The following is a 27,654-nucleotide window of genomic DNA, read 5'->3' as shown; positions in this document are numbered from 1 at the left end:
CAACACCATTTTTAAAGATCCTACTTAGTAGCAGCCCATAAAACTGCCAAGAACAATTAGTTTGCTTTAATGACTGAATTAGTGGTTTGATTTGATATCATGTGGGCAAAGGCTTAGGAATTTTTTATGGTTCTGTATTCTAGCCTTAAAGCTATTATATTTATCAGGTGCAAAGGGAATGTATTTATAAAGAGGCTTTGATGCTAGTCATTTCATAACTCAAAGACCTAGGGTTAGATTGTGCCCGTGGAAGCATGCTAAAGTTCATAAATTAAAAATTAAATCTCATTATAATATTAATGTATCTTTTTAATATTAGGTATTTTCACTATAACTCATGATAGAATAAATGTCAAGGGAAGCTCTGTGTCTGTCTGCTGTTACATAATGGTACACACGGTTTGAGAGAATTTATCCATTGGAGGTGTTTCAAATGAGCAAGGCTGACTTTTTAGGCAGGTGGTTTATCATCTTCCCACCCACAAACTGCTGTGGACACTTGACATTCATGATGCATATTTCCTGAGGCCTTTATGACTCCTAATTGGCAAATACCACTAAATAATTTCCCTCATGAAGCCTTTTTTATTGTGCCCTGAACCGTCCTGTTCATGGTATACTTCTCTTTTTCTTCTCATTCATCACCAGGGCAGTTTTGTACTCAGTAGTTGACAACAAGGGGAACACGTAGCTCTGAGGTAGTGGCCAGACTTCTGGACTAGCTGACTAATCTACCCTCCCTGATGGTGTTGCTAGAGGTTTGGATTTATGTTTCAGAAAAATGGTGACCGCTTGCATTTAATGGGTCGTTGCAATTGCTCATAAATAGCCAAATGGCAAATATAAATCTGCAGATGCCAAGCATCTCCTGTTCTTCGGGTTTTCAGGGACATCTTCACTTCCACCCTATGCTCCTCCCCTGTGCTGGGAGGCAGGGAAGGAAGGAAGGAAGCAAGCAAGCAAGCAAGCAAGCAAATGCTTGTGATTCTGGAAATTCAAGCTCATCGTTACCACGACTAATAGCTTCCATAGCAGGGTTTGTGTGAACTCCAAGGCTGTGGGTATCTTCAGCAGCTTCTGAATTAGAATGCTGTGCTTTGATGAAAAGCCTCATTGAGCTCTTGGGATTGATGAAAAAAATGAGAATTTTCCTGACCCCAGAAAATAAGGTTGTACTTGAAGCTATAGCCTGCTTCTTCTCTTTTCATAGGCCTGTGTTTTTGAATGGTAATTGAAGGCCACATTTCCTATGATTTGTCCACTTTATCTTTGGGACCCAGAGTCTTTGAACAAAGCTATTTTTCCTAGGTTTATTATTATTATTATTAAAAGTAAGAGGGACAGGAAGATTTTTTCAAACTTGGAAGCTCTAACTAGATGATTTGCACAGATGCATGTGGTTTGTTGAAAGATGGTTCCCTCCATACAAATTAACGTAAGCAAGAGAAGTGCCCAGAGGTCAGTTTGGGGACATTGAAAATACCCCAGTATTGACCCTGTGAAATAGCTGGGAAAAATAAAAACCCTTGAAGGCTGAGCACCCATTTTGCATATACGCAAAGCACAATAATTATGAAACACATTGATCTTTGGAGCGCTGCAGTTTTCATCAGGATGGATGACATCATCTAATGTCAGAGCAGATTCTAAAGAATCCAGAGTCCATCCAGAGTGGAGGCATAATTGACTTTTGCTGCTTAGGACTCAGTCTGACCACCCACTGTGGGCCTGAGGGCTGCTAGGTGCTTGTGGCCATTAAAGACACCTTGAGGTTGACTGAGGAGGTGGACAAGCTTGCTCCTGTGAAAAGTCTCCTTGAGCTTCCTACTAAGTACTTGCATAAGCCTTTGGAATGAAATTCCTCTAAGGCTCCCAGAACCCTGGCTCCCACAGAGCTTCCATGCTAAACATTTCTACTCAGCAAGCCCCTAGGCATACAGATCTCAATCAGTGCTATTGACAGACCAGTGTGATTCATTTTCTTGGGAAAACTGGGGAATTGGCGTCCTAGCTGATGTCAGGTCACATTGTCCCTGCCAGTCATTTGGAGGCTGAAAATCTCCTCTGTTGTTTTCCAGGCCAAAGCCTGCTCGTGGAATTACAGTCCTGCTGCCTTTCCCTTGGTGGGCTGGGAGTGAAGGAAGGGGGTCACTGAGAGGAGCTTTGAGCAGTCCTGCAAGGCTGGCCATTCTCTGTCTAGAGAACAGTCGGGAGATTGGTGTTTTCACAGTCTCCTCATGGGAACGTAAAATACGCTTGGGCACAAAACTAGGCCAACAGCCCCGCAAGGCGGGAAGGCCTAGAGAGGTGGGGAAGCTTACCTTCTTGACTTCGTATTTAATGGCGAGTTTGATGCGGCTCAGGCTTGGACGGTGGTGGTCAGACCAGACTTGGAAGTTCACATCTCCATTTAAAATCGCTTCCACCTCTTCCGTGTCTCGGCATAGGTCCAGCACGCCCACCACAAAATCCTTGCATTGCATAGATAACTTCCTGTAATCGTTCTGACAGAATAAAGAGAAATCAGGGGTGTGTCACACGGAGCCCCACAGAGCGGCACAGCAGAGCAGCGTGGATCAGTAACTGTCCACCAAGTGTGAGCTCATGGAGAGCACTGGAACCAGGGCTGGGCTGTGTCTAGAAGGCACAGCAGCTTAGAGGGGCCTCTTCTCTAAGCTGGGATTGGACAGGGTGGGCTCCAAGGGCTACCTGCTTCGGAGTCACGGGGGGTGCACGCTGGAACTGCAGATTCCCAGGGCCCCTCATGGACTGAGTCAGAATTCCTGCCACTGACACCCAGGATCTATCCTTTAACCTTGTTCTCTAAGGGATTCTGATGGCAGCTGATGCCCACCCTGTCTCTTTCAAAGTAGCACTTCTTTGTGCCCAGTTCTGAGAGAGGGGTGATAAAGAAATGAACTTTGGAAGCTGGAAATAACACTTCACTCATTTACTACCCAATTAGAGTGGTTAACTGTTGTACACAGAAAGTTTACTGGAAGATATGGCTGATAGGCTAAAACTGGAAAAAAATGCACATAGGTGTGCTTTCTTTTTAGGGGCTGGAAAATCTGCTTATAAATTATAAATTTAAAAATCAAATGTAATTTAAAACTAATGGGATCCTTTCTTACCACATATCCTTTTGTATGGCAAATCGTGGCTCCTTAAATTGCCAGTTGGGTAAACATCTTTAGACCTTTGTTTTGTTTTGTTTTGTTAATAACAAATGCCTATCCCTAGGCATACCTTTCAGAATTATCTTTGGGAGTCTGAGGTTCCTTCCTGAGTGACAGGCTGGCTTCTCTCCCCGCCCCGCCCCAGGCAGATTGCTTCAATTCCAAATAATGATCCAAAATGTTAGACAAAAAAATGTTTCATGTCACCCTCATACCACTACTCTCCAGAAATATTTTCCTCTAGAGGTTTCCTTGTTTATTTCTTAGTTGAAACAAGTCTATTCAGAAAGGACATGAGAGCCAAATGTCACTTTTAATGTTAATCAATGTCAATAGCCTTCAGACTGGTAAGTAGTAGTTGGTAAATAGGAATGCAAGTTTGCTTTTCCAGAATTTGGATTCCTGAGTAAATAGGTGGGAACCTGGCAAACTGTAGAAGCTTAGCTATTTTTCTGAATTAAGGATTCTTGTCTTCTTCTAGCACTGCCACATCAAAATATCACTGTGCATTACAGAAGGAGGGCGGTAAGTGTTTGTTTGCTGGGAGGAGGATCAAGAAAATGTTTTCTGACAAGAATGGCCTTCATTTTCCTATATAATTTAAGAAGAAAAAGGAAAATTCTGGGTAGAAAGAGAAGACTGCTCAGCTCAGGCAGACTGTTATGGAGAAGGATTCAGAGAGGATACTTGTAGTCTTCTAGGTTTTGGCATAGTGCTGGGTGATGAGATGAAGAGCTGTATTTTGTGCTCCTCCATCCTGAACATCTCTCCCTCCGTCCTTCCCTCCCTGTGTTCCTTCTGTCCCTCATTACTGAGGGGCTGTTATGTACTCAGCATGAAAAATTGGCAATGAGCAGGGCAGATGTGGTTTCTGAGTTAGTGTGGGGTAGAGGCGAGGCATCCACTCTCTGGGTTGTGTAACAGTAATGCTAGGTAAAACTTGCTCAGAATGTATTCCGGCTAAGATATTCTGAGAGCCCTGATGAACCAGGGGTGGGAAACTCAAGGGACTGGGCTCAGCAAAAAGGACCTGTTCAACTCTGGCTGTCCTGCTGCTGCAGCTCAGGTGTCCTGAGCATTTCTGGCCCCTACTCTGTCACCTTTCTTGTCTCTGTCTTGAGAAGGAGGAGTCTCTTAATATTGTCACCTGTTCCTGGTAAGGCAGACACTTCCATGTTAGTTAGACATGACCTCATCTCTTGGTAGAAACTCCTGCCTAGAGCTGAGTGCAGGGTTAGATACAGAAAAGAAATGGAAAGGGCTTGACCTAGCCCATGACCCAAGCTCCACCTGCTAGGGACATGAGATTGTACTGCCCTAGAGTCTCTGCACGTTTCTGCGCTCAGCACAGTTCACAATACAAGGTATCATTCCCCCCCCCCCCCAAGGTTTTAGCTTCCCTGGGCTCTTTCAGTAACCTGGCCATAAAAAGTTGGGGGGACCCACTAGACAGTGTAGCCAAACATGTACTTTGCTTTTGCTTTCTGCATTAGACAGACCGGGAGACAACAAACCTGGTGTCTGCAAATGGCTGGGAGAGTCAGAGAAAACTCAGGCCTGCCGGGAAGACAGAGGTGACATGGATAAGGACAGCTACAGATGGTGGGGGTGCTCATGGCCAGGCCCAGGCTTACTAGAGAGGACCACAGGTAAATGTCTCTGGGAAATTATGATGATTGTGATTTATTGGGCCAACCCTGAGCTCAGTAAGCCTTCCGGGTCACACTCTCCCAACTTTAGCTGGAGGTAGATGAGACACACACCCAGGAGTTCACAAGGACCCTTTTAAAAATAATTGCATTTTCTGTGCGTTAAAATCTGCCAGTCCCAATGGGTGACAGATGTTCTATCTGCAGCATCTCACTTAATCCTTAGAAAAATCTCATGATGGAAGGACTGTCAGCATTTCCAACTTAAACGTGAGGAAACTAAGACCGAGAGAGAGAGACAAACAGGTTGAATCCATTTTTCCTTCTATTTGTAACTTACTCACATCTCACAGCCATCCTCCCAACATTGCTGTTGTTATCCGTGGTGGTTTCTGGATCCAGGAAGGTGACCCTCCCATTACTCTGCCCTCTCATTTCCTTGACAGCCACTTTCTCAACTCCTAACTCAGCCATTCATTCTCTTACTTGTTCCTAGGAACCATAGCTCCTTTGGGACCCTACCTTCAGTTCTTCCCACTCTGACCACCGCCTTTTATATGTTGAGCTCACTCCCTCTGGGACCCCAATCCCAGCAATCTTCTCCCAGAGCTACAGGGCTGCTTTGATTATACCTCCCTTTCACTGGTTTTCCTTCCTTTCAGGGGCCTGGCTCCCTCCCTGCAGTGCTTATAATCAGGGGCAATCCTTATAAATCATCCCCGTCTATATCATCAACTCTCTTCTCCTCTTATTTCATCCTTCTTACTAGACAGAATTCTGACCTTAGTTGAGTCTACTTCTCCACTGCCCTGTTCCTGCCTCTGCAGAGAAAATGTGGCTGCACAAGACACAGCCGTGCTGATCAGGCATGCCATCAACCACCTCCACCTCCGGCGGTCCTCGATGTCTCTGGGGAGCTTACCCTCCCTCTCTCCTGACAAGTATTCTGTACCTTCTCCTCTCAGTCTTCTGACACCTCCCCTTCCTCCTGATTTTCAAATGAGGACCTTGTCTCCCATTTTGCTTGAAAAATAGGAATCATCAGAAGAGATGCACCGCATGCTGACGTGCTCACACTTTCTGTCTTCATGCATTTGCACCCATGGACTACTCCCTCTTCCTGCTGCAGAGGAAGTGCTCCTGCTCCTATGTAAGGCCGCCTCCTCTACTTTGGTGTTGGATATCAGCCCATTACGCCTACTCAAGCACAGGGTTCCTGCAACCTTCCTTTCTTTCTCCTGTGTTGTCAGTCTCTTCATTTTCCTACTGGCTTAGTATACAAACATGCTGCTATTCTCTCATCTTAAAAAAGAATTTCTCAAAAAAAAAAAAAAAAAAAAGAATTTCTCATGACCCCACTTTTCCCTCCAGTTACAACTACAATTTTCTCTTACTTTTTATAGCAAAACTCCTCAACTGAGTTGTCTATACTCATGGTTTCCAGTTGCCCTCCAGGCATTCTTTCTTATTCCATTCAATAAGGCTTCCACACCCACATCCACTTTCTCCCCTGCGACTGTTTTCATTAGGGTCACAAGTGACTTTTATGTTGCCAAATCCAACCTCATACTACACGACCTATCAAGAGCTTGGATATAGATGATTACTCCCTTCTCTCTGGTACACATTTTTCACTTGGTTTCCAGCCTAACATGCTCTTCTATGTGTTTTTCATCCTGGATGACTACTTTTTATATTCTTTCTGTATCTCTTTTCTCTTTGATATCTTAATTTTGGAATGCCCCAAAGATGTGCCCTGTTCTTTGAATTCTCCTTTTATCTATTTATACTTACTGCCTTAGTGATCTTATATAAGAGCATTAGATACCATCCATTTGCTGATGACTCCAAAAGTTATGTTTAGCACAACCTTCTCCTGAACTTGACTCAGATATCCACTTACCAAATTGATATCTCCATTTGAATGCCAAATTGTCATTTCACACTTAACAAAACTAGCTCTGGATCTAGTTTTCTCCACCTTAGTTTCCCCCACCCTTTCACTCGCTCAGGACCAAAAACTAAAAACTAAAAAAAAATCTGTCCCAGTCTGCTCTAGCATATTCTCCATATATCAGTTGGAGAGATACTTAGAAGAGGTAGTCAGATCATGGCACTGCCCTGTTCAAACCAGCCAACAGTGTCCCATCCACTCAAAGTAAAAGTGGGGTTGTTATGTCATTCTGCGAGGACATGCATGTGTAGCCCCTCCATTTTCCTCCTGATTTTACTTCGTCTGGTTCTCTCCTTCCCTCAGTCTACTCCAGCCACTCTGACTTCCTTGCTGTTTTTCCTTGCTTCCTTGCTGTACATTTGGCATGGACCAGACCTTTGTACTGGCTATTTTCTTTGCTTGGAATGCTCTTTGTCCAGGCTCTAAATGAATAACTTCCACAACTCATTCAAGTCTGCTCACATGTCACTTTCTCAGAAGCCTTCCTTGACTATCTCTTTAAAAACTTGTAACCCATGAGAGACTCTGGACCTGGGAAAAAAACTGAGGGTTTCAGAGGGGTGGAGGGAGGTGGAGGGAGGGGGTAACAGGGTGATGCGTATTAAAGAGGGCACATGTTGTGATGATCACTGGGTGTTATATTCAACTAATGAATCATTGAACACTACATCAAGAACTAATAATGTGCTATACAGTGGTTACCTGAACCTGGAATGTAAGCTTCTTGAGGGTAGGAAACATTGCTGTTTTATTAATAAGAGTGTAGAACATGGTTTGGAACACGATAGATGTTCCATGAATGTTGAGTCAGTCGGAGCAGTTTACTTGTCTAAGATATCATAGCTACTAAGTGGTTGAGCCAAGATTCAAAACATGTAGATCTGGCCCAAATGCTGCTATCTTTCCTTTCACTGTGTTGCCTCTTCCCTTCTCTTTAGCACACTGTGAAAACTAGAGGCTTAACTGGGGCCGACTGTCATCTAACTTGGGGAAATAAAGGATGGACTGGTATATGGAAATTTGAACACCTAACAGATTCTCCAGTATAGTTAGTGAGTATACAGGTTTTCAAGTCAGGAGGACCTACAGGGTATCATTCTAAGTGAGTTGCCTCTTTGTTTTGTTGTCTGTTTCCTTTGCTGTGCAGAAGCTTTTGATCTTGATGAAGTCCCAAAAGTTCATTCTCACTTTTGTTTCCCTTGCCTTTGGAGATGTATCTTGAAAGAAGTTGCTGTGGCTGATATCGAAGAGGTTACTGCCTATGTTCTCCTCTAGGATTCTAAGTGAAATAAGTCACACAAAAACAAATACCATATGGTTTCACTCATATGTGGATTTTAAGAATCAGATGAATCTAGGTGAAGGGAAGGAAAAATAAAACAAGATAAAAACAGAGAGGGAGACAGACTGTAAGGGACTCTTAATTATAGGAAACAAACTGAGGGTGGCTGGAGGGCGGGGAGGGGGAAGATGGGGTAACTGGGTGATGGGCATTAAGGAGGGCGCTTGATATAATTAATGATCACTGGTGTTACATACAACTGATGAATCACTAAATTCTACCTCTGAAATTAATAATACGCTATTAGTTAACTAAATTGATTTTGAATAAAAATTGTAAAGAAAAATAAAATCAGGAGGACCTGGAGTCTGAACTTCTATTTTACTACTTGTTAGTTGTGGGAAATGGAACAAACCGTGTACCTCTTCTGCACCTCAGTTTTTTTTTTTTTTAAGGTTTTATTTATTTGACAGAGATCACAAGTAGGCAGAGAGGCAGGCAGAGAGAGAGAGAGAGGAAGGGAAGCAGGCTCCCCGCTGAGCAGAGAGCCCGACTCCCCTGAGATCATGACCTGAGCCCAAGGCAGAGGCTTTAACCCACTGAGCCACCCAGGTGCCCCTGCATCTCAGTTTTAAATCTGTAATAATATACACATCATATAATCATTGGAAGAATCAGTACCAAAGCGATGTAAAATGCTTAGTATAGTTAACAAAGAATGACACAAATAACAAAATAAGTAAACACCCAAAGAAATAAAAATTTATATTTAATCCTACAAATGGCAATTTAAATCTTTTTATAATTGGCATGCAATGTTACATTAGTTTCAAGTGTACAACATAGTGATTCAACACATCTGTGGTTAAGCAATTATTCTTATTATCACTTTATTTTGACCATTGATTTCAAACTCTTGACCTTTGTTCTTTGTGGTGGTTAATTGCTGGAGTGAGAACAAGACTGGCTCATGGGAAAGGAAACATAAAATACAGGAGAAACCCGTGATTTCTTCTCTGTCTCCTTCCAAATCTAATGCACATATCAAAAATATCTCTGGATCTGAATTCACTTTTATCTCTAGTGATCATACCAATGCTGTCCTGGTTAGCACCTCCAGGCACTATTCACAGGTTACCATTCTTGAACTTGATTAAGTCTATAATCTTGCCAATTCCAAATCAATCTGAATAAATTTGTTTTTCTTGATGAGACCGGGTTTGTGGATAGTGTCGGCATCAGGAATCACCGGATAGTAAATTTCTTGTGTGCCCGCAGAGATCTTTCTCATTTTGCACAACTTACATTTGCTCTTCAGGAGTAATCTCATGAACAGTAATGCAATTCTTGGTGCCATAGATGAAGGTTGTCTCCAGCCTTGTCAGTGCTGGTGACTTCCATTAAATCAGCAATGTGGTTTATATCCGTGTGGACCTTGCCGTCCATCTCAGTGAACTGCTATCTGCAACTCTTCTCTATGTTCTATTAGGACACATTCAAGTCCGTCCTTAAGGAAAATAACAAGGGGGCTTGTGGGCACTGATCAGTGGACAGAGAGTAAGCATCCCAGTCAGTTTGTCCAGTTTCAGCTCTTGGAAGCTACATTGTGTTACAATGCTCTTTGGGACCGTGAGCTGTGGCTCTGCTGGGCAGGAACCAAGAGGCCCTAAGGTTTTGCATTTTCCAGAATGTCATATTAAGGGAATCCTATATTATGTAACCCTTTGAGACTGGCTTCTCTTACTCAGTATGATTCCTTTGAGATTCATCCATGTTGTTGCATGTATCAGTAATCCACTTATTTTTTTTCCACATTCACTGCCTGTACATGTCAGTTTGTTTATACATTCACTCAGGGAAGGACATGTGAGTGCTCCTAGTTTTTAGCAGTTAGGAATAATGTTTCTACAAACATTCATATACAAATTCTTGTGTGAAGGTAAGTTTTAAGTTTTTAAAGATAGATATCTAGGAATGGGATTGTTGGGTATATGGTAAGTGGTAACTCGGATAAGTTACTCAGTTTTTAGAATGGATACTATTTTACATTATCACCAATGAATTATGGGAGTTCCAGCTCATCCATATTCTTACCAGAACTTGGTATGGTCAATTTATTTTCTGTGTTGTAGTATCTCATTTTAGTTTTAATTTGCATCCCCTAATGTCTAATGATGTTGAACATCTTTTTATGTGCTTATTTGCCATCTTTTATCTTTTTGGTGAAGTGTCTATTCAAATCTTTTGTCCGTTTTTAAAATTGAGTTTATTTTCTTGTTACTGAGTTTTGTCAATTGATGCAGAAAAAGCATTTGACAAAATATAGCATTCTTTTCTGATTAAAAACTCTTTGGAATATAGGGATAGAGGGAACGATTCTCAATTTCATAAACTCCATCTATGAAAAACACATAACGAATATCTTTCTCAATGGGGAAAATCTGAGAACCTTTCCCTTAAGATCAGGAACACGACAAGGATGCCCACTCCAGCTACTATTGTTCAACATAGTACTAGAAGTATTAGCAACAGCCATCAGACAACAACAATAAATAAAAGGTATTCGGATTGGCAAAGAAGAAGTCAAACTCTCACTCTCCCTCTGCAGAGGACATGATACTTGATGTGAAAAACCCAAAAGATTCCATCCCCAAATTACTAGAACTCATACAAATGTGACAGGATACAAAATCAATGCACATAAGACAGTTGTTTTCTTATACACTAACCATGTAACTGTTGCATGAAAGAGAAATAGAAATTAGAGAATTGATTCCATTTACAATAGCACCCAAAACCATAAGATACCTTGGAATAAACCTAACCAAAGAGGTAAAGGATCTGTACTTGAGAAACCACAGAACACTCATAAAAGAAATTGAAGAAGACTTAAAAAGATGGAAGAATATTCCATGTTCATGGATCAGAAGAATAAACATTGTTAAAATGTCTATGCTGCCTGGAGGAATCTATTTTTCAGTGCCATCCCAATCAAAATACCAACAACATTTTTCAAAGTGCTGGAACGAACAATTCTAAAATTTGTATAGAACCAGAAAAAACCCCAAATCGCCAAGGAAATGTTGAAAAAAAAAAAAAAGCTGGAGACATCACGTTGCCTGATTTTAAGCTATATTACAAAGCTGTGCTTACCAAGAAAGCATGGTACTGGCACAAAAACAGACACATAGACTAATGGAACAAAATAGAGAGCCCAGGTATGGACCATCAATTCTATGATCAAATAATCTTCAAAAAAGCAGGAAAGAATGTCCAATGGAAAAAAGACAGTTTCTTCAATAAATGGTTCTGGGAAAATGGCAGAGCTATATACAGAAGAACAAAACTGGACCATTCCCTTACACCATACACAAAGGTAAACTCAAAATGGATAAAAAGCCTCAATATGAGACAGGAATCCTTCAAAATCCTAGAGGAGAACACAGGCAGTAACCTCAACATCGGCCACAGCAACTTCTTCCAAGACATGTCTCCAAAGGCAAAGGAAACAATAACGAAAATGAACTTTTGAGACTTCATCAATTTAAAAAGCTTCTGCACAGCAAAGGAAACAGTCAATAAAAGAAGCAACCCACAGAATGGGAAAAGATATTTTGCAAATGACACTACAGAGAAAGGACTGATACCCAAGTTCTATAAAGAACTTCTCTAACTCAACATCCAAAAAACACAATCAAGTCAAAAAATGGGCAGAAGACATGCACAGACACTTTTCCAAAGAAGACACACAAATGGCTAACAGACGTATGAAAAAATGTTCATTATCATTAGCCATAAGGGAAATTCAAATCAAAACCACATGGAGATACCATCTCACATCAGTTAGAATTGCAAAAATTGACAAGGCAAGAAATAACAAGTGTTAGAGGGGATGTGCAGAAAGGGGAACCCTCTTGCACTGTTGGTGGGAATACAAGTTGGTGCAGCCACTTTGGAAAACAATGTGGAGGTTCCTCAAAAGATTAAAAAAAAGAGCTAGCTTATAACCCAGCAATTGCCCTACTGGGTATTTACTCCAAAGATACAGAGGACCATAGGCACCCCAGTGTTCATAGCAGCAATGTCCTCAGTAACCAGACTGTGGAAAGAGCTGCAATGCCCTTCAACAGACGAATGGATAAAGAAGATGTGGTCCATATACACAATGGAATATTACTCAGTCACCAGAAAGGTTGAATACCCAACTTTTGTATCAACATGGATGGAACTAGAGGAGATTATGCTAAGTGAAGTAAATTAAGCAGAGGATGTCAATTATTATATGGTTTCACTTACTTGTGGAACATAAGGAATAGCATAGAAGACATTAGGAGAAGGAAGGGAAAAAATGAAGGGGGGAAATCAGAGGGGGAGACATACCATGGGAGACTATGGACTCTGTGAAACAAATTGAGGGTTTTAGAGGGGAGTGGGTAGGGGGATGGATTAGGACTGTGATGGGTATTAAGGAGGACATGTAATCCGTGGACCGCTGGGTGTTATATGCAAACAATGAATCATGGAACACTACATCAAAAACTAATGACATACTGTGTGGTGACTAACATAATATCATTAAAAAATTCTTATATATTTTCTAGATACAATTGTTCTATAAGAGGGTTTGTAAATATTTTCTCACAGTCTATGACTTATAGTTTCATTCTCTTACTATTATCTTTCAAAGAGCAGAAGTTTTAAATTTGTCTTTTTTTTCTTTTATGACTATGCTTCTAGTGTTAAAACTAAGGAATTTTTTTTAAGGTTTTATTTATGAGAAAGAGAGAGAGAGAGAAAGAGAGCGAAAGTTGTGGGGAGGGGCAGAGGGAGAGGGAGAAGCAGAGCAGGGAACCTGATGTGGGTCTCAATCCCAGGACCCTGAGATCATGACCTGCTTGTGCCAAAGGCAGACACTTAACCAAATGAGCCACCTTAGGTGCCTCAACTAAGCAATCTTAACACAAGGTCACAAATGTGTTTTCCTCTGTCTTACTCTAGAAGCTTTTTGTTTAGGTTTTTATATTCCAGTCTGTGAACCATATTGTGTTAACTTTTATATAAGGTGTAAGGTTTAGGTCAAGATTCCTTTTATTGCACATAGGTATTCACCCATTCTAGCTTCATCTGTTGAAACACTCTTTCTCCATTGAGTTGATTTTGTACAGCTGTCAAAAATCATTGATCATATTTGCGTGGGTTTATTTCTGTGCTCTCTGTTCTCTTTCGTGGAGTTTATATCTATTATTTCACTAGTATTTAGTATTTCTGATTTTTGGCTTAATATTATCTGAAAATGAGGTATGTTGAGTCCTTTGGGCTCTTCATTCTTTTCCAAATTGTTAGCTTTTTCTCCTTCCTTTCCTTTTCATATACATGTTTAAATAAACTTTTTCTTATCTATGAGAAGTTCTGCTGGGATTTTTGCTGGAATTGTGTTAAGTCTATGAATCAGTTTGGGGAAACTGACATTTAACTATATTGAGTCCTTTGAACTATGAACGTGTTCTGTTTCTCCATTATTTAGAACTTCCTTCACTTCTTTCCTTAGTGCTTTATAGCTTTGGACATATAGAGTCCAAATTTGTTTTCTAAGACTTTTATCTAAGTATTTTTTTAGCTATTGGAAATACTTTTTAAATGTTTAGTTTCTAATTGTTCATCGCTGTGTATAGATATATGATTGATTTTTCTGTATTGACCTTATATCCTGTGCCCTGACTGCACTTACTGGAGCTTTGTAGATTCTCTGTAGTTTTCTATATAGACAAGCATGTTGCCTGTAAATATGGATTGTTTACTCTTGAATGAACACTTAGCTTGGTCTATTAATATGACTAGTAAAACAGTTACTTGCTTTTACATTGGTTTAAAGATTTTTAAAGTATTATGTTTTAGAACAAAATGTTGGCAGCAAAGTTTTGCTGGCTTTCAACCCCAGATTACTGGCTCAGAGGTTGTTACTTGGTAAATGTATTGAACAGTTTTTACAGTATTCATCCATCATTTCTTTCTTGCATGCTCCTCAACATGGATATTAAGGGATATTCTTTGATTTTCAACTGGTCCAGAATTTCCTCCCTTTCATTTGGTCCACAGTTTTCACAAACTGACTTATTACTGAGATGACACTCAGTCTGTAACACATAATACATAGAATACAAACTCAAATCATCTAACATGGTATATTCATACCTTGAATTTTTAGTGCTGAAGCTATTGTTTTGGCAGCACCATAATTTCTACTGCACAACAATACAGATGACTTCTTTGCTTGACTTCAGTTAAAAAATCCAACTCTAAAACTTTTTCCAAGCTACTGAGAAACTTAAATGAGGAGAGAGAGAGAGAGAGAGAGAAGCTCATTACCCTGATCGGTCAAAAGTTAAATGAATTTCTCAGGCTGATGTTGTGGAGACGCCCACACAGTACAGGATAATTAACACTTACTCCTCAATGGAGACCTTAGAAATTAGATTAAAAAGGGTGTGGGCCTCAAAACTACTCCCCCTTCTCCTCCCTTTGGGGACACAGTTATTGGGCAGGAATGTTCATTGAAATCTCCCGCTCAAATACTGTTGGAGATAAATCACCATTTGTGTACATGCTGGGATAATTTCTGCCTTTAATATTTAGGCAGAATTTGATTAAGAAATAATTATAATAGTAGTTTATAGTAAAAGTGGTCTAAACATTTCAGTATTTCATTAAGTGGTAACACCCTTTAAAGCTGGTGGTAATATTATTCCCAAATAAGAGGGGGACTGAAAATTGACCATTGGATTTAATAACTTGGAGGTCACTGATCACCTTGATGGGAGCAATTTTGGGAGAATAGAGGGTGTGGCTGGTGAGGATTAAAGAGTAGGAAGAGAGAGAATTTGAGCCAATAATATAGACAGCTCTTTTGAGGAGTTTTATTGCAAAGGAGGGCAGAGAAATGGCAAAGAAGCTGAGAAGTAGGGTCAAGAGAAGCTTTCTTTTTGCCCCCTCTTGCTTCCCTCTCTCCCCTCTTCCCTCTCTCCCTTCCCTCTTCTGGTGGGACAAACAAATATTATGATATTTTGTATACTTTTGGGAATTTTTCCACAGACAATTATATGGATCATTACATTTGATCATTGTATTAATCCCATAGTTCAACAGCATATATGACAGAAGATGAGATATTTATATATAAATGAAGGAATAGGTTCAGATAGAATCACATATTGTTTATTTATAGTAGGAGGGAAAGTCAAGTGTGTGGGTAAGCATGCTAGTAGGTAGACATATTGGTGGTGAGAATCTGTAGACATTTTCTTTCTGTTGTTTCACTTTTTTTTCTTTTTAGTGAAATAGGAAGGAAAAATTATCAGCTGAGAATAAGCATGGCAGGAGAGAAGGCAGTGACAATGGAAGTTTGAGGAGAAGCGGTCAGAAATAAGTTTTAGGAAAATTTCAGAGTGAATGGATTCAGGATATAGGATATAATTGCTGGAGGACAATGAGTCCATTTGAGGTTTATGGTCAGAAATTCAAAACGAGGCCAGCTAATGTGGTTGATTTTTTCTAACCACATTCACCTCCTCGGGTTCCCGCATGGAGTAGATACAGAATTAGATGTTACAGTAGATCAGGAGAGGGGCAGAGGATTGGAGGCACGAGTGTGAGAGCAATTATAATTACAGTCCATGGGATTTCAGGGGAGAAGGAAAGCTTTGGAAAGGCTGGGAAAACAAGACACAACTACATGTCATCTACAAGAGATCTGCTTTAAATATGAAGTTGCCAGTGTCTTATAAAATAAACATAAACTTCCCGTATGATCCACCAGTTGCGCTCCTTGGTGTTTACCCAAGGGAGCTGAAAACTGTCCACACAAAAAGCTGTACATGGATGTTTATAGAGGCTTTATGCATAATTGCCAAAATGTAGAATTATCCATGCTGCCCTTCAGTGGGTGAATGGATAAATAAATGGTGATACATCCAGACAATGGAATATTATCAAACACTTAAAAGAAATGAGCTCTCAAGCCACAAAAAGACATGGAAGAACCTCAACTGCATGTTGCTAAGTGAAAAAAAGCCAATCTGAAAAAGGTACACTCTCTATGAATCCAACTAGATGACATCCTGGAAACGGCAAGACTGTGGAGACAGTAAAAAGATCGTGGTTGTCAGAGGTTTGGGATGGGGTGGTGGGGAGGGATGCAGAGGTATAGCACAGAGGACTTCTAGGGCAGTGAAGCCACTTTATATGATACTATAATGGTAGATACATGTTATTGTACATTGGCCCAAGCTCTTAGGACATACAACAGCAAGAGTGACCCCTAATACAAGATACAGACTTTGGGTGATAATAATGTGTCAGTGTAGGCTCATCCTTTGTAACCTGTGTCCCCGTGGAGCATGTAGGTAATGGGGATGCTATGCATGTGTAAGGGTGGGGATATATGGTAACTCTCTATACTGTCTGCTCAGTATCACTGGGAACCTGAAACTGCCATAAAAATAAAGTTACATTAAAAAAAAAAAAGACGGCTGGGTTTCTGAGTTGGAGGCCATGATGGAAGCAAAAGATAGACAGAGTTGGGCTACGAGAGGCAGATGGAGATGTTTGAGTGATTAGTAGTCAGAGTTGTGAACGTGATGCTGAGACTAGGGAGAGTTTGCATTTATTGGTTGTGACAGGGGTCGGCTCAGGTGGGCTCCTGCTGCCTACCATAAGACAACTGGAGGGGGTGAGTTCAAGAAACTGAGTCAGGGCCTGAAAAGGATCATCTGCGTATATAGTAAAGTGCTAGAAATTGAAGTCTAGGAACTGAAATCATGGAGAAATGACAAAGTGATCAGCTATTGCCGGCGGCAGTGATGAGGGAGAACGGGTGATCTAATTCGATGAAGTATGAAGCAAAGGTGAATGTTTGTAGGGAGGAGAGAAGGAGGAAGGTCTGGAATGGTAAGGAGTAGCAAGACAGAGACACCCACCCTCCTTTCCAGGCCCAGGGATGTGTGGACTATGGGAGCAGGAGCTGGCAAGGGCTACAGGGCAAGTGTGTCCTTAGGGAGCCCATCTTTTCTAGGAGTGAGATCGTGATGCATCTCTGCGGGGTGGGGGGCAGTGACCTGGGGTGTTTTGTTCTGGAGGAGCTATCACTTCCAGAGGGGGAAGTGGGGCAGTCTGGAGATGAAGGTTCTATGGGGTCTGAGGACAGAGTCTGGCGGCGGGCGGGGGATAGAAGGAGCCTTGCCCAGAATCAACTACAGGTTCTGAGAAGTGACCTGGGGGCAGTGATAAGGTAAGGAAGGATTACAACAGGCTGAGGATTCAGTGAGGCGAGCTCCAGCACTTGGCACGGAGCCAGGCACGAAGGTCACACTCAGTACCTTTTCGCCCGAGAAGGAAGTCAAAGCCACCTCCTGCCTCTAGCACTCCCTCCTGCACATCCCTCCACCTCCACCACCCCCTTAGCTGATGGGTGAGAAAACTGAACGTTAAGATTTAACACACATGGCTGAATCCTTATTAATTGTAGCTGGAATCACTGAAATAATTAATGGATGTGAAATGCGAGGTAAGAACCCGAGCCTGGTGCTCATTATTACAGATGAAAATTGAAAAGCTTCAATCCATGTTTTAGCTTTCATGCGTGCACTTAATTGTTTCATTAACCTTCACCATATCAATAAGCCCATGCTCCAAAGGATCATAAAAGACCAATATTCTTCAGCATTTAATCTCCATTTAGGAATGCAGAGCCAAGGAAGGTAGTTTAATTTTCGTACATGAGTCAGATAGCCAGCCTTCCTTACCTTGACTGTCCCAGGAGCATTTAGACAGCCCCTAGATCCTCACATCCAGGGTTGTGCTCTGAGGGCTGGGTGGGGTGGAGAGGGGCTGTCTCCCTACCCCAGGGACCTGCTCAAAGGCCCCATCCTGTCACTCTCCCACTGGTCACCCACTGTCTCCTTGAATTTATCATTTGCCTTTGCAGGAGGCCTTCCTTTATCTCTCCCAGACTTAATCCCTGCATTTCCCAGTGGGGTCTCATGTGCTAAGTGTTTCAGGCTGTGAGAAAGATGGTTTATATCTGAGCCACTGGTGATCTCAGAAATTTTCAGCACAGGTCTGATCAGTATTTGCATAAGGAGATTGCCTGGGCAGTCAGTACTTGTGCTCCTGAATCAGAGCATCTGGGGTCTGCTCCCAGCTCTGCTGAGTACTGTCTGCATGATTTTGAGTGTATTCTTAATATCTGTGTGCTAGTTTATTTGGTATAATGGAGATGATGATGCTCTTTACTTTTTGCTGCAAGATGTAGGTTGAATAAGGTAATTTATATAAGTTGCTTAACACAATGTGTGACAAGCATTAGCCATTATTATGATTCCTGCACCTTGTAGGTTGGCAGTGAGCATGAAAAATTTGTCTTCTTTGGGGTGTTGATCTTCAGGTGCCTTTTCTTTTCTTTTTTTAAGATTTTATTTATTTATTTGAGAGTGAGAGAGGGAGTGAGAGAGAGCGTGAGAGGGGAGAAGGTCAGAGGGAGAAGCAGACTCCCCATGGAGCTGGGAGCCCGACGTGGGACTCGATCCCGGGACTCCAGGATCATGACCCGAGCCAAAGGCAGTGGCTTAACTGACTGAGCCACCCAGGCGCCCAGGTGCCTTTTTGAATAAAGCTGACACGCCCTTCATTGGATTAAATGCCCCAGGTTCACCCTGTGTCAGTCCTCAGGTGGGAGGTGCAGGCAGTAGGACAGGGGCTTTGAACACAGGGCTGGAGCAGAGTCCTTGATAATTTACAGTGGGGGCTGAGCCTGAATCCTCCCGTGACCACAACGCCTTTCTGAGGCAGGCACTGCTGGCAGTACCTCTGTTGCTACTTTGGTTTCCAGCCTGATTTTTATGTTACTTAATTGGCAGATTCTGACATTGTAAGGGGCTCCCTAACCCATCACTGTGACATTGTGAAGTCCCAGAAGTCACGGGTAGCTCTGCTTGTTGACTTGTAACAAGTCCCCTCTGATGGATTCAGAGGCTTGCCTAAGAAGAACAGTGGCTGCTGAGTAACTCCAGGATTTGATTCACTATTTGAGCAAGTCTATTTGAGCGCCCACTGTGTGCCAGGTACTGCGGATACATAGCTAAATGGAACCCAGTTCTTGCCTTTGAGGAATGACACCTAAGCAGGCATGGACCACAAGGTGGGCTAGGTGCCTTGCTGCAGACAAGGAGGACTCTGAAGAAGAGGCAGAGTGTAAACTGACACCGGAGGCTGAGTGAAGCTTTGAATGGCAAGGCGGGTGGGGGAGGAGAGGTAACAGGGAATGGACACCCCAGCGGGAGCGACTGGCAAGTGCAGAGGTCTGGAGGGGAGAGAACATCACTCCATCATCCATCCAGTCAGTGCTTCATGGTGGGGGGTTGCTCCAAGCTATGAATCAGGACAGTAGTCAGGGTGTGTGAGTTGAAAGAGGAAGAGGGACCCTGGGGGTTCATTTATACAGAAGCAGCCCCACCTTTCCCCTGCCTTCTTGCCCTTCCCACATGGGGTTGGCCAAAGCCTGATTGGTTGGTCTTTGTGTGTAATAGAATGGAAGACAGTATTAAAGCATATGGCAGCTACAGTTATTACTGTTAGTCATCATTTATTGAGTGCTTACTGTGTACCAGGCCTCAGGCTGAATGCTTTACGTTATTTAGCTCACTGACTTCTCATGACAAATCTAGGATGTAGATGCTGTCATCAGTCTTCTTTGATAGACAGGGGAACTGAGGCCCAGAGACTTCTCTGGCACCTGGGATTTGGACCTGGATGTGGCCGACCCCAGATTCCATAATGCTCATCCTGGGTGGGAATCAATCTGATAAAAATATTAACTTCCCTGACACATGCGCTAAAACCCTGAGCACCACCCTGAAGGGGAGGGTTCAAGGTCCTTCCTGGTGAAGAGGAAGAAAGAAATGAGGGCCTGCTGGGGAAGAAGCAGAGGTGCGAAGCAGAGGTGCTGAAACTGAGTAAGGCATTATCCCACGTGAGCACATCCAGGAAGGTCAGGGAGCTGAGTTTGGCCTACAATCTAAGTTACCAGAAGGTGCGTTGACAAACAGGAAGTCAGGGTGGTAGTCCTCACTAATCAGGGTGGTAGTCCTCACTAATAGTCCTCACTAATTCCTATTGCTCCCAAGGCCCTCAGCCTCTCATCTCGTCTAGCTACAGCACCCCCCCCCCATCTTTCTGGTGTTAGGACTCTCAGCAGGATGTTGTCCTCTTCTGTTTTGTAACATGTCCCCTGCCCCATCCAGGATCACTGTGGACCCCATGAGAAGATCTGGGAATGAGTGGGAAGCTGAGGGTTTGCAAAGTTTCCCCCCTGCAGCGGCTGGGGGACCTCATCGTTCAGTCCTCAGATCAGCAGGGAAACGTGCAGCAGGGTGGGGCGGCATCGCTTGTGCTAGGTGGATTCCAGAGGGGGCTGCGCACTGCGGCTCATGGAGGTGAGCTTAGTTTTGGGGTCTGTTTGCCTTGTTGGAGCTGAAGCGTACAATATCGTTGTGGAGTGATGCTGAATTCACAACTTCCTGTTCCCGGATCCGTGCAAAGCTTTCAGCCTCAAGAGCACCTGAGTTGCTTTGCTTTGTGGATTGGCTCCTGGGAGAACTTGCAGAGTCATTCGCTTATTTGTTTATGCCACAAAAATGAACAGAGATCTCCTGCATGCAGACCACTCTACTAGGACCCCAGAGATGCTTGAAGAGCGAGGCAGGCATGGTTGCTGCCTTCATGGAGCTGCAGAGCAGAGGAAAAGGGAGACAGTGAAGGCCCTACAGTGAAGTGCGGTGAGGAGCTCACCTTTTTGTGCAAACTAGACCTGAGCTTCTGTGCATCTGATCTCACAGTAATTCCCTGGAAAATACTTCCTTACAAATAAATGCAGCTGGTAAGCAGTAGAAGCACTATGAGTCTATTAGCTCGTAAGCTTGAGTGCTTTGCAGTGATTCATCCTCACAAAGATGTTCCACCCAGTTTAGCATGTGCTTACTGAGCCTTCTCTGTTCTAGAAGCTGGGCCCAGCCTGGGAGATGCAAGAAGGAGTGAGTTGCAGTGGCTGCCCACCCATAGGAAGGACAACACATAGCCCAGTCGTTTCAGTATTAGGCTGCAGTACTAGTCTTTCACACCACAATTCTTCACTGAATACCCGCTGTGCCAGACATGGGTCTAGATCGTTGAGATACAGCTCTAAGCAAAGCAGAAGCCCTGCCCCTGAGGACCTGATGTTTTACGGGGGGCAGAGGAGCTGTAGATTGTTATTTTATACAGATGGTGTGAGGCTTACGCAAAATCGCCTCCTCGTGGAATCCCGGGAGGCCATCTGGGATAGACAGTTGAAGTTGGTGAAGGAGGGAGCTATGTGGATACACAAGGGAAGTATTCTGGACAGGGGCTCACCAGTGCCAAGAAGGAGAGTGCAGAGGCAGAAGAGGGGGGCATCTGGTGTTTTTGAGGCATAGCCGGTTGAGGCCAGTTCCTGAGGCAAAGTGGGTGAGCAGAACAACAGGAAGAGATGAAACCAGAGGAATAGCAGGGCGCATATGGCCAAAGTCCTGACTGCACTGATCAGGACTGTGGCTTGTACTCTGGTGAGGTGGGGAGTCACTGGAGGATTTCAAGAAGCAGTTTTTGTGATCTGAGGAATGCTAGGAGAGCATCACTTTGGCTGCTGGGGTGGGGTGCATTTGAAGAGGCAAGAGCAGAAGCATGAAGACCCCTGAAGAGGCTGCTGTTGTTGCTCAGGGGAGAGAAAAATGTGGCCTGGCCCATTTTGATCAAGCAGGCCGGAAGTGTCAATGGAATCCTGGATATCTTTGAAAGAGAGAGCCAAGAAGGTTTATTGAGGTGTTGCCTATGAAGAAAGAAAACCCAGACAAACAAACAGAGGAGAGATAAGGTGACTGAGGTGTTGCTGCAGAGCAACTCGAAGGGTTGTCATGGTATTTGAGCTGAGCATGGTGTGAGATAAGCTCATCTTTTAGCAGATATTTCCTCCTCTTTCCCCACCTGCCAGAGACCAGTGTGCTTCTTCCTACATGGATGTCTTCTTCCTCACAGGACTTGCTTTAGCTCAGGATCCACAGTATGTGACCTCCAAACCTAGGTCTTAAGAGGCATCACATTTTTTCCCTTGGCCCTGTGGCAGATATGAATTATGCCAAGAAAAGAATGTGCCACTCCCTATCTTCCCTGGGCCCCAGAATGAGATATGGAGAGCAGCCTCCTCCGCGTATCCTCAGACCTATAAATAGGACAGTAAACATGGACATGAAGACCACTGAGGTTTGGTGCCTTGTTACACAACAATCTTGTGGCAGTGACAGAAGGACAAAGGGACAGATGCAGGTTCACTGCTTTTGGGATGTCAACGTCAGAGACTGGCTGTTAGCGCTGTCTGGGTATTGAGGGAAGTTGCCCTGGAGGAAGGCAGTCATACCTGAATCTTAGAGGATACATTAGAGTTACCCAGTTCAGCAGGTGGAGAAAAGGCATTCCCTGTTGGAAAAGAAAGGCAAGGAGAAACGAACCCGGCTATACAAACATACAGGGAGCTATTCAAGTAGGGGTAGAGGGTGGCAGAGACATGAATCTGGAGGAAGAGACAGGAGCTGGGGCATGATGGGTTTTGTATCCCCTGATAAGGAGTTTGGACTTTCCTCCATAGGCAGTGGGCAGCCACAGACACTTTTTTAAGTGGGAGAATGGCATGGTCCGGTTTGCACCTGGGTGGGATCCTTCGGACCCTGTGTGAAGGACAGCATCAGTGTTGGGGCGTACTAGGGCCTGGAGGTAGGGTCACGGTTAGAGCTGGTAGGGTGGAGGTGGTAAAGGTGCAAGCATGGAAATGAGTTGGGGAAACATTCAAATTTTAATACCAATAGGACTTAAGGGACAGAGAGAAAATGAGGGTGATACTATGTGGCATGTTTGGGACATCCAATACTACAAGGAAATTCTCTAACATGTTACTGTCTGGTGGGATTATGGATGATTTTTGTTCTTTTTATGCACAAATTCATTTTTTATGTTAATTTTGTATTACCAGTATAATCAGAAAAGAAATGTTGAGGGCTGCCTGGGTGGCTCTGGTCATGATCTCAGGGTCATGAGATCGAGCCCCACATTGGGCTCCATGCTCAGCATGGAGTTTGCTTGGAGTTTGCTCTGTGTGTCCCCCAGCTCGTGAGTGTTCTCTCTGTCTCTCTCTTTCTAAAAATAAATAAATAAAATCCTTAGGTGGGGGGAAAAAAAAAAGAAGAAAGTTTGAGTGTGTTATGGTGTTTAAACAAGTCCCTAAACCTCAGTGTTGGAGAGGGGTCTGGGGTATCCAAGCCTGGTGCTATCTTGGCTAGGCCTGCAGTCCCCTGTACTTGATAACTCATGGCTTTGTTTCTTTGTTTAGTATCAGAGTAAAAGAAGATCCAAAAAGAAGTTCAGAGCAAACATGACCTGTGCCTCTTATTTGTACTAACTGGATATTTTGGAGACATATCAGAGAAACACGAATTTCTAAGTGGCATCATCAGATTAACATACGTTCCAGAAGCTTATGTCATAACTCACCTGATTCTGGATTCAGAATAGTACACGTACATAAGGCTCGTTTTGAAGAGTAATTAGAGCACAGTGTATGTACAGAAGTAATTTTTAAAAATTTGCTTGTGATTGCTGAAAATGCTATTGATTAAGAGAGGCTAGTAATTAGATGGCAAAGTAGCAATTTAAAAAACTGCAGAGCCCTGCTAATTATGAAACAAAAACTAAAAACCAAGTTAGCTAAGTTAGTACTTATGACTTCTCCATGTGGAGGCTCATACTTCATTCTTTTCACTTTGGTGCCTCTGTCCCTTGTGTTCCCACACCTGGACTGGGCTCCTCTTTGATTCCTCTGAGATTCCCCATCCCCCTCTTGAGACTGGCTCTCAGGGATCGCTGAGTGGTTTTCCTGACATCCCTAGGGAGCTCTACTGCCTCACACTCGGCCCCCGCTGCATTTTCTTCTTGGAGCCCAACAGCCCTGACCAAGTACTCTCTAGTTTTGACAATTTCATACTTAACATGCCAACTTCAGTCATTTGTATATTTCAGCTTAGGGCATGCTGCATTACAGGAATGAATAAATGCTGTATAAAATGACTTAATACATATGTCCAATTTGAAAAATTTATTTATAGGAACTTGAGGAGCAAGAAAGGGCTGGTGTGTGGCTACCAGGGAATTGATCTAGGAGCAGCGACGGGGGAATACTTGGCTCTTGAGATGGTCTTGGAGCCAAAGCTGACTATTATGGGGCTCATTATCTTGTGCACAGACATCTGTGGTGACTTTCTAAAAATCCCAGAAGACATGGGAAAGATGAGTAAGTGATTGCATTTAAATAAGTTCAAATCTAATCAGGAAAATCAGATTCCAGGTTTGGGTTTTTTTTTTTTTTCTTTAAACTGATTTATCCAATGAATGACTGAATTGCACTCGGAAGTAGGACCTATATCTATTTTGTAAATATGAAAAAAGAAGACTGAGGCTTTGATGTGATTCCATTTATCTCTACAGATGTTGCTGTCACCTCTGATGATTCCCAGGTTTTTACCTGCAGCCCCAACCTATATTTGAAGGAGCTGATTTACATATTCAACTGCCAGGTGTCATCTACTCTGGTAAGTTTTGCAGATATTTCATACTCTGCATGTCCCAAACTGAACATACAGGTCTTCCTTGTACAGGCAAAATTGATCTTCTGCTTTCTGCTTCAGGAAGTACAATCTCCCTCCACTCAGTTTCCTGAGCTAGAAACCCTGGGTTCATCTTGTCTTTACCAGTCACTTACCAGGATCTATGGATTATGATCCAGAGTATCTGTGTCTGACCCCCATATTCATTTCCTTATATCCATTTTCATGATCTTCATTCAAGTTCTTGTAATTTAGTGTCTGGACTTTTGAACTAGTTTCCTGATTGGTCTATTTACTGGTAGTTCCTTCTACCCAAATGCCAGCTATGCCCTTGGCTAAAAAGCTACAAGATAAATTCCAGCATTTTTATTATCAGACCTCAACATACCTCACTAACATTATACCCATTCTGTAATTCCACTCTCCTCTAACTACACCAGTCCACCAAGCAGCATACTAGGCCTTCCATGCCTCTGCACACACTCATTACTCTGCCTTTATGCTTTTCTTTTACGTCTCCATTTGCCAAACTTCCTGGGAAGCCTTGCCTCACGTTACAAAGCCATTCTCTGCACTCTGTGTGTGTGTTCTCACAACCACACTGTAATTATCCCTTAACTACTCCAGGCTGTCCTTCTGCAGTGGGAACCGAGTCTGGGTCTTATCCACACTTGTAGTCTTAGAACCTACTATAGTACCTGGCACAAAGCAGGAAGACTGCCCTTTGTTGATAAATCACTTAACTACTCTTAGTTGTTTACTCATCTGTAAAATGGGAATAACAATCTTGTTAAATCTCAACTTAGATGCTCTTTGAAAAATACAGATTCGAATATCCTCCATGCTATAACTTATGTTCCACATATGAGTGAAACCATATAATAATTGTCTTTGTCTGCTTGACTCATCATGTTCAGCATAATTCCTTCCAGTTCCATCCATGTTGATGCAGATGGTGGGTATTCCTCCTTTCTGATGGCTGAGTAATACTCCATTGTATATATGGACCACATCTTCTTTATCCATTCAACCTTTGAAGGGTATCTTGGCTCCTTTCACAGTTTGGCTATTGTGGACATTGCTGCTATGAACAATGGGGTGCCTGTGCTCTTTCAGATCACTCCATCAAAAACTAATGAAGTACTGTATGGGGACTAACATAACATAATAAAAAAAAGAAAATAACACAGATTGGAAGGGATACATGCACCATGATGTTTATAGCAGCAATATATTATATACACACATACATACATATACACACACACACATACACACACATACATATGCCACATCTTGGAAAAGAAATATACACACACACACACACATATATATATAGATACATAAATATATATATAATGGAAAGTCACACAATGGAATATTACTCAGCCATCAAAAGAGTGGAATCTTGCCATTTGCAAGACATGGGTGGAGCTACAGTGTATTATACTAAGCCAAATAAGTCAGTCAGAGAAAGACAAATAATATATGATCTCATTCATATGCAGAATTTAAGAAAGAAAACAGGTGAACATATGGAAAGAGGGAAAGAAAAAAGGAGAGAGAGAAACAAGCCATAAGAGACTCTTAACGATAGAAAACAAACGGAGGTTGCTGGAGGGAAGTGTGGGGGGGCGGTGGGCTAGTTGGGGGATGGGCATTAAGAAGGCTAATGTTGTGATGAGCACTGGGTATTGTATATAAGTGATGAATCACTGATTTCTACTCCAGAAACCAGTATTGCAGTGTATAGTCACCACCTAAAATTTAAAGAAAAGTAAAGAAAATGCTCTGTAGAAAGGAGAAACAGAAATGGCTTCATTAAGGGGTAATAAGCACCTGGCTTTGTAACTGAGGAAGATGAGTGGCACTGGAGTCGCACCTGTTAAGGCCCCATCCTAGCACCAGCCCTAAGGATCTTCTTTTAGGATGTCATATCATCTGTTGACAGATGCCATGTCCTGGGAGAATGTGACCACAAGTCTCCCAGGCTATTTGGTTCCCTTGAGCAATGTCCCAAAACCTGACTGTCCTTAGAATATGCCTCAACTATTTGCTTTAGGTGAAGAAAAGACCCAATTTTGTGTTTGAAGTCTGGTTTCTGAATTTGTAGTCTTAGAGGAGTTATTGCTTAAGGAAGTAAACTCTCGCACCTAATTTTGTCAGCCAGATTAAAGTGTTTTTCCTTTTCCTATACATTTCCTGGAGCTCATCTCTGTGTTTATGTTAAAATATCCATTTTAAATATATAAAACATCAAGTTTCTAATGTGTGTGGTGGAAGGGTTTTCGGTGATTCTTTGGAGTATGAACTTTTAGCAAAATTAATAATCACCAGGGAAGAGAAACTGTCATCAGAAAGGTTATTGGGCCACTGTTTTCAAAGACTGTGGAGGAGAAGCTGGAGAGAGCTATTGACTCAACAGGCAAAGCCTTGGTCTTCCTTATGCAAAAGGCCAACAGGTTCATGCTGTTGTTCCCAAGAATGCAAACTTGAGCTCTGAACCCTGGCTTCCAAGCGATTATATCATTAGTAAATGTGGAATGTGTTGTATTCCCAGGATACATGTGTGTATGAGAGACATACAGAGAGAGAGAGAGAGAGAGAGAGAGAAGTTGTATTTAGCATTTCACTGTGACCCTTCTTAATTTTCAGTGTTGATCCATCTGTAATTAGCAAGCCTGCTCTGGAGCCCAGAAAACCAGGCCATTATTATTAACCTCACACTGGACGTATGAGGGACAAAGTGATCATAATAAAATGAAAGATAATTTTGCTGCCAAGCATTTGGGGAGTTTTTTCTTTTTGGCAATTGATAGTATTGAGAAAATTTTAGCCTCATTCTTACATCCCTGTAATTTTAGGACTAGGTGTA

The 27,654-nt window shown here is 42.5% G+C and overlaps 1 protein-coding gene across 1 annotated transcript in view; it reads right to left on the bottom strand.

Annotated features, from left to right (window-relative positions):
- Nucleotides 1-27,654, bottom strand: part of TRPC7 (transient receptor potential cation channel subfamily C member 7) — a 173,561-nt gene that overhangs the window by 93,839 nt on the left and 52,068 nt on the right. The window contains exon 3 of the mRNA XM_045075655.1: nucleotides 2,322-2,504. Within this exon, the coding sequence (XP_044931590.1) occupies nucleotides 2,322-2,504 (183 nt within the window). The remainder of the gene's footprint in view (nucleotides 1-2,321; nucleotides 2,505-27,654) is intronic.

The sequence above is a fragment of the Mustela putorius genome, unplaced genomic scaffold, assembly GCF_011764305.1.
Source record: "Mustela putorius furo isolate JIRA1106 unplaced genomic scaffold, ASM1176430v1.1 tig00000145_pilon_pilon_pilon, whole genome shotgun sequence".
Classification (NCBI taxonomy): Eukaryota; Metazoa; Chordata; class Mammalia; order Carnivora; family Mustelidae; genus Mustela; species Mustela putorius.
This window is presented reverse-complemented; position numbering and strand designations above follow the sequence as displayed.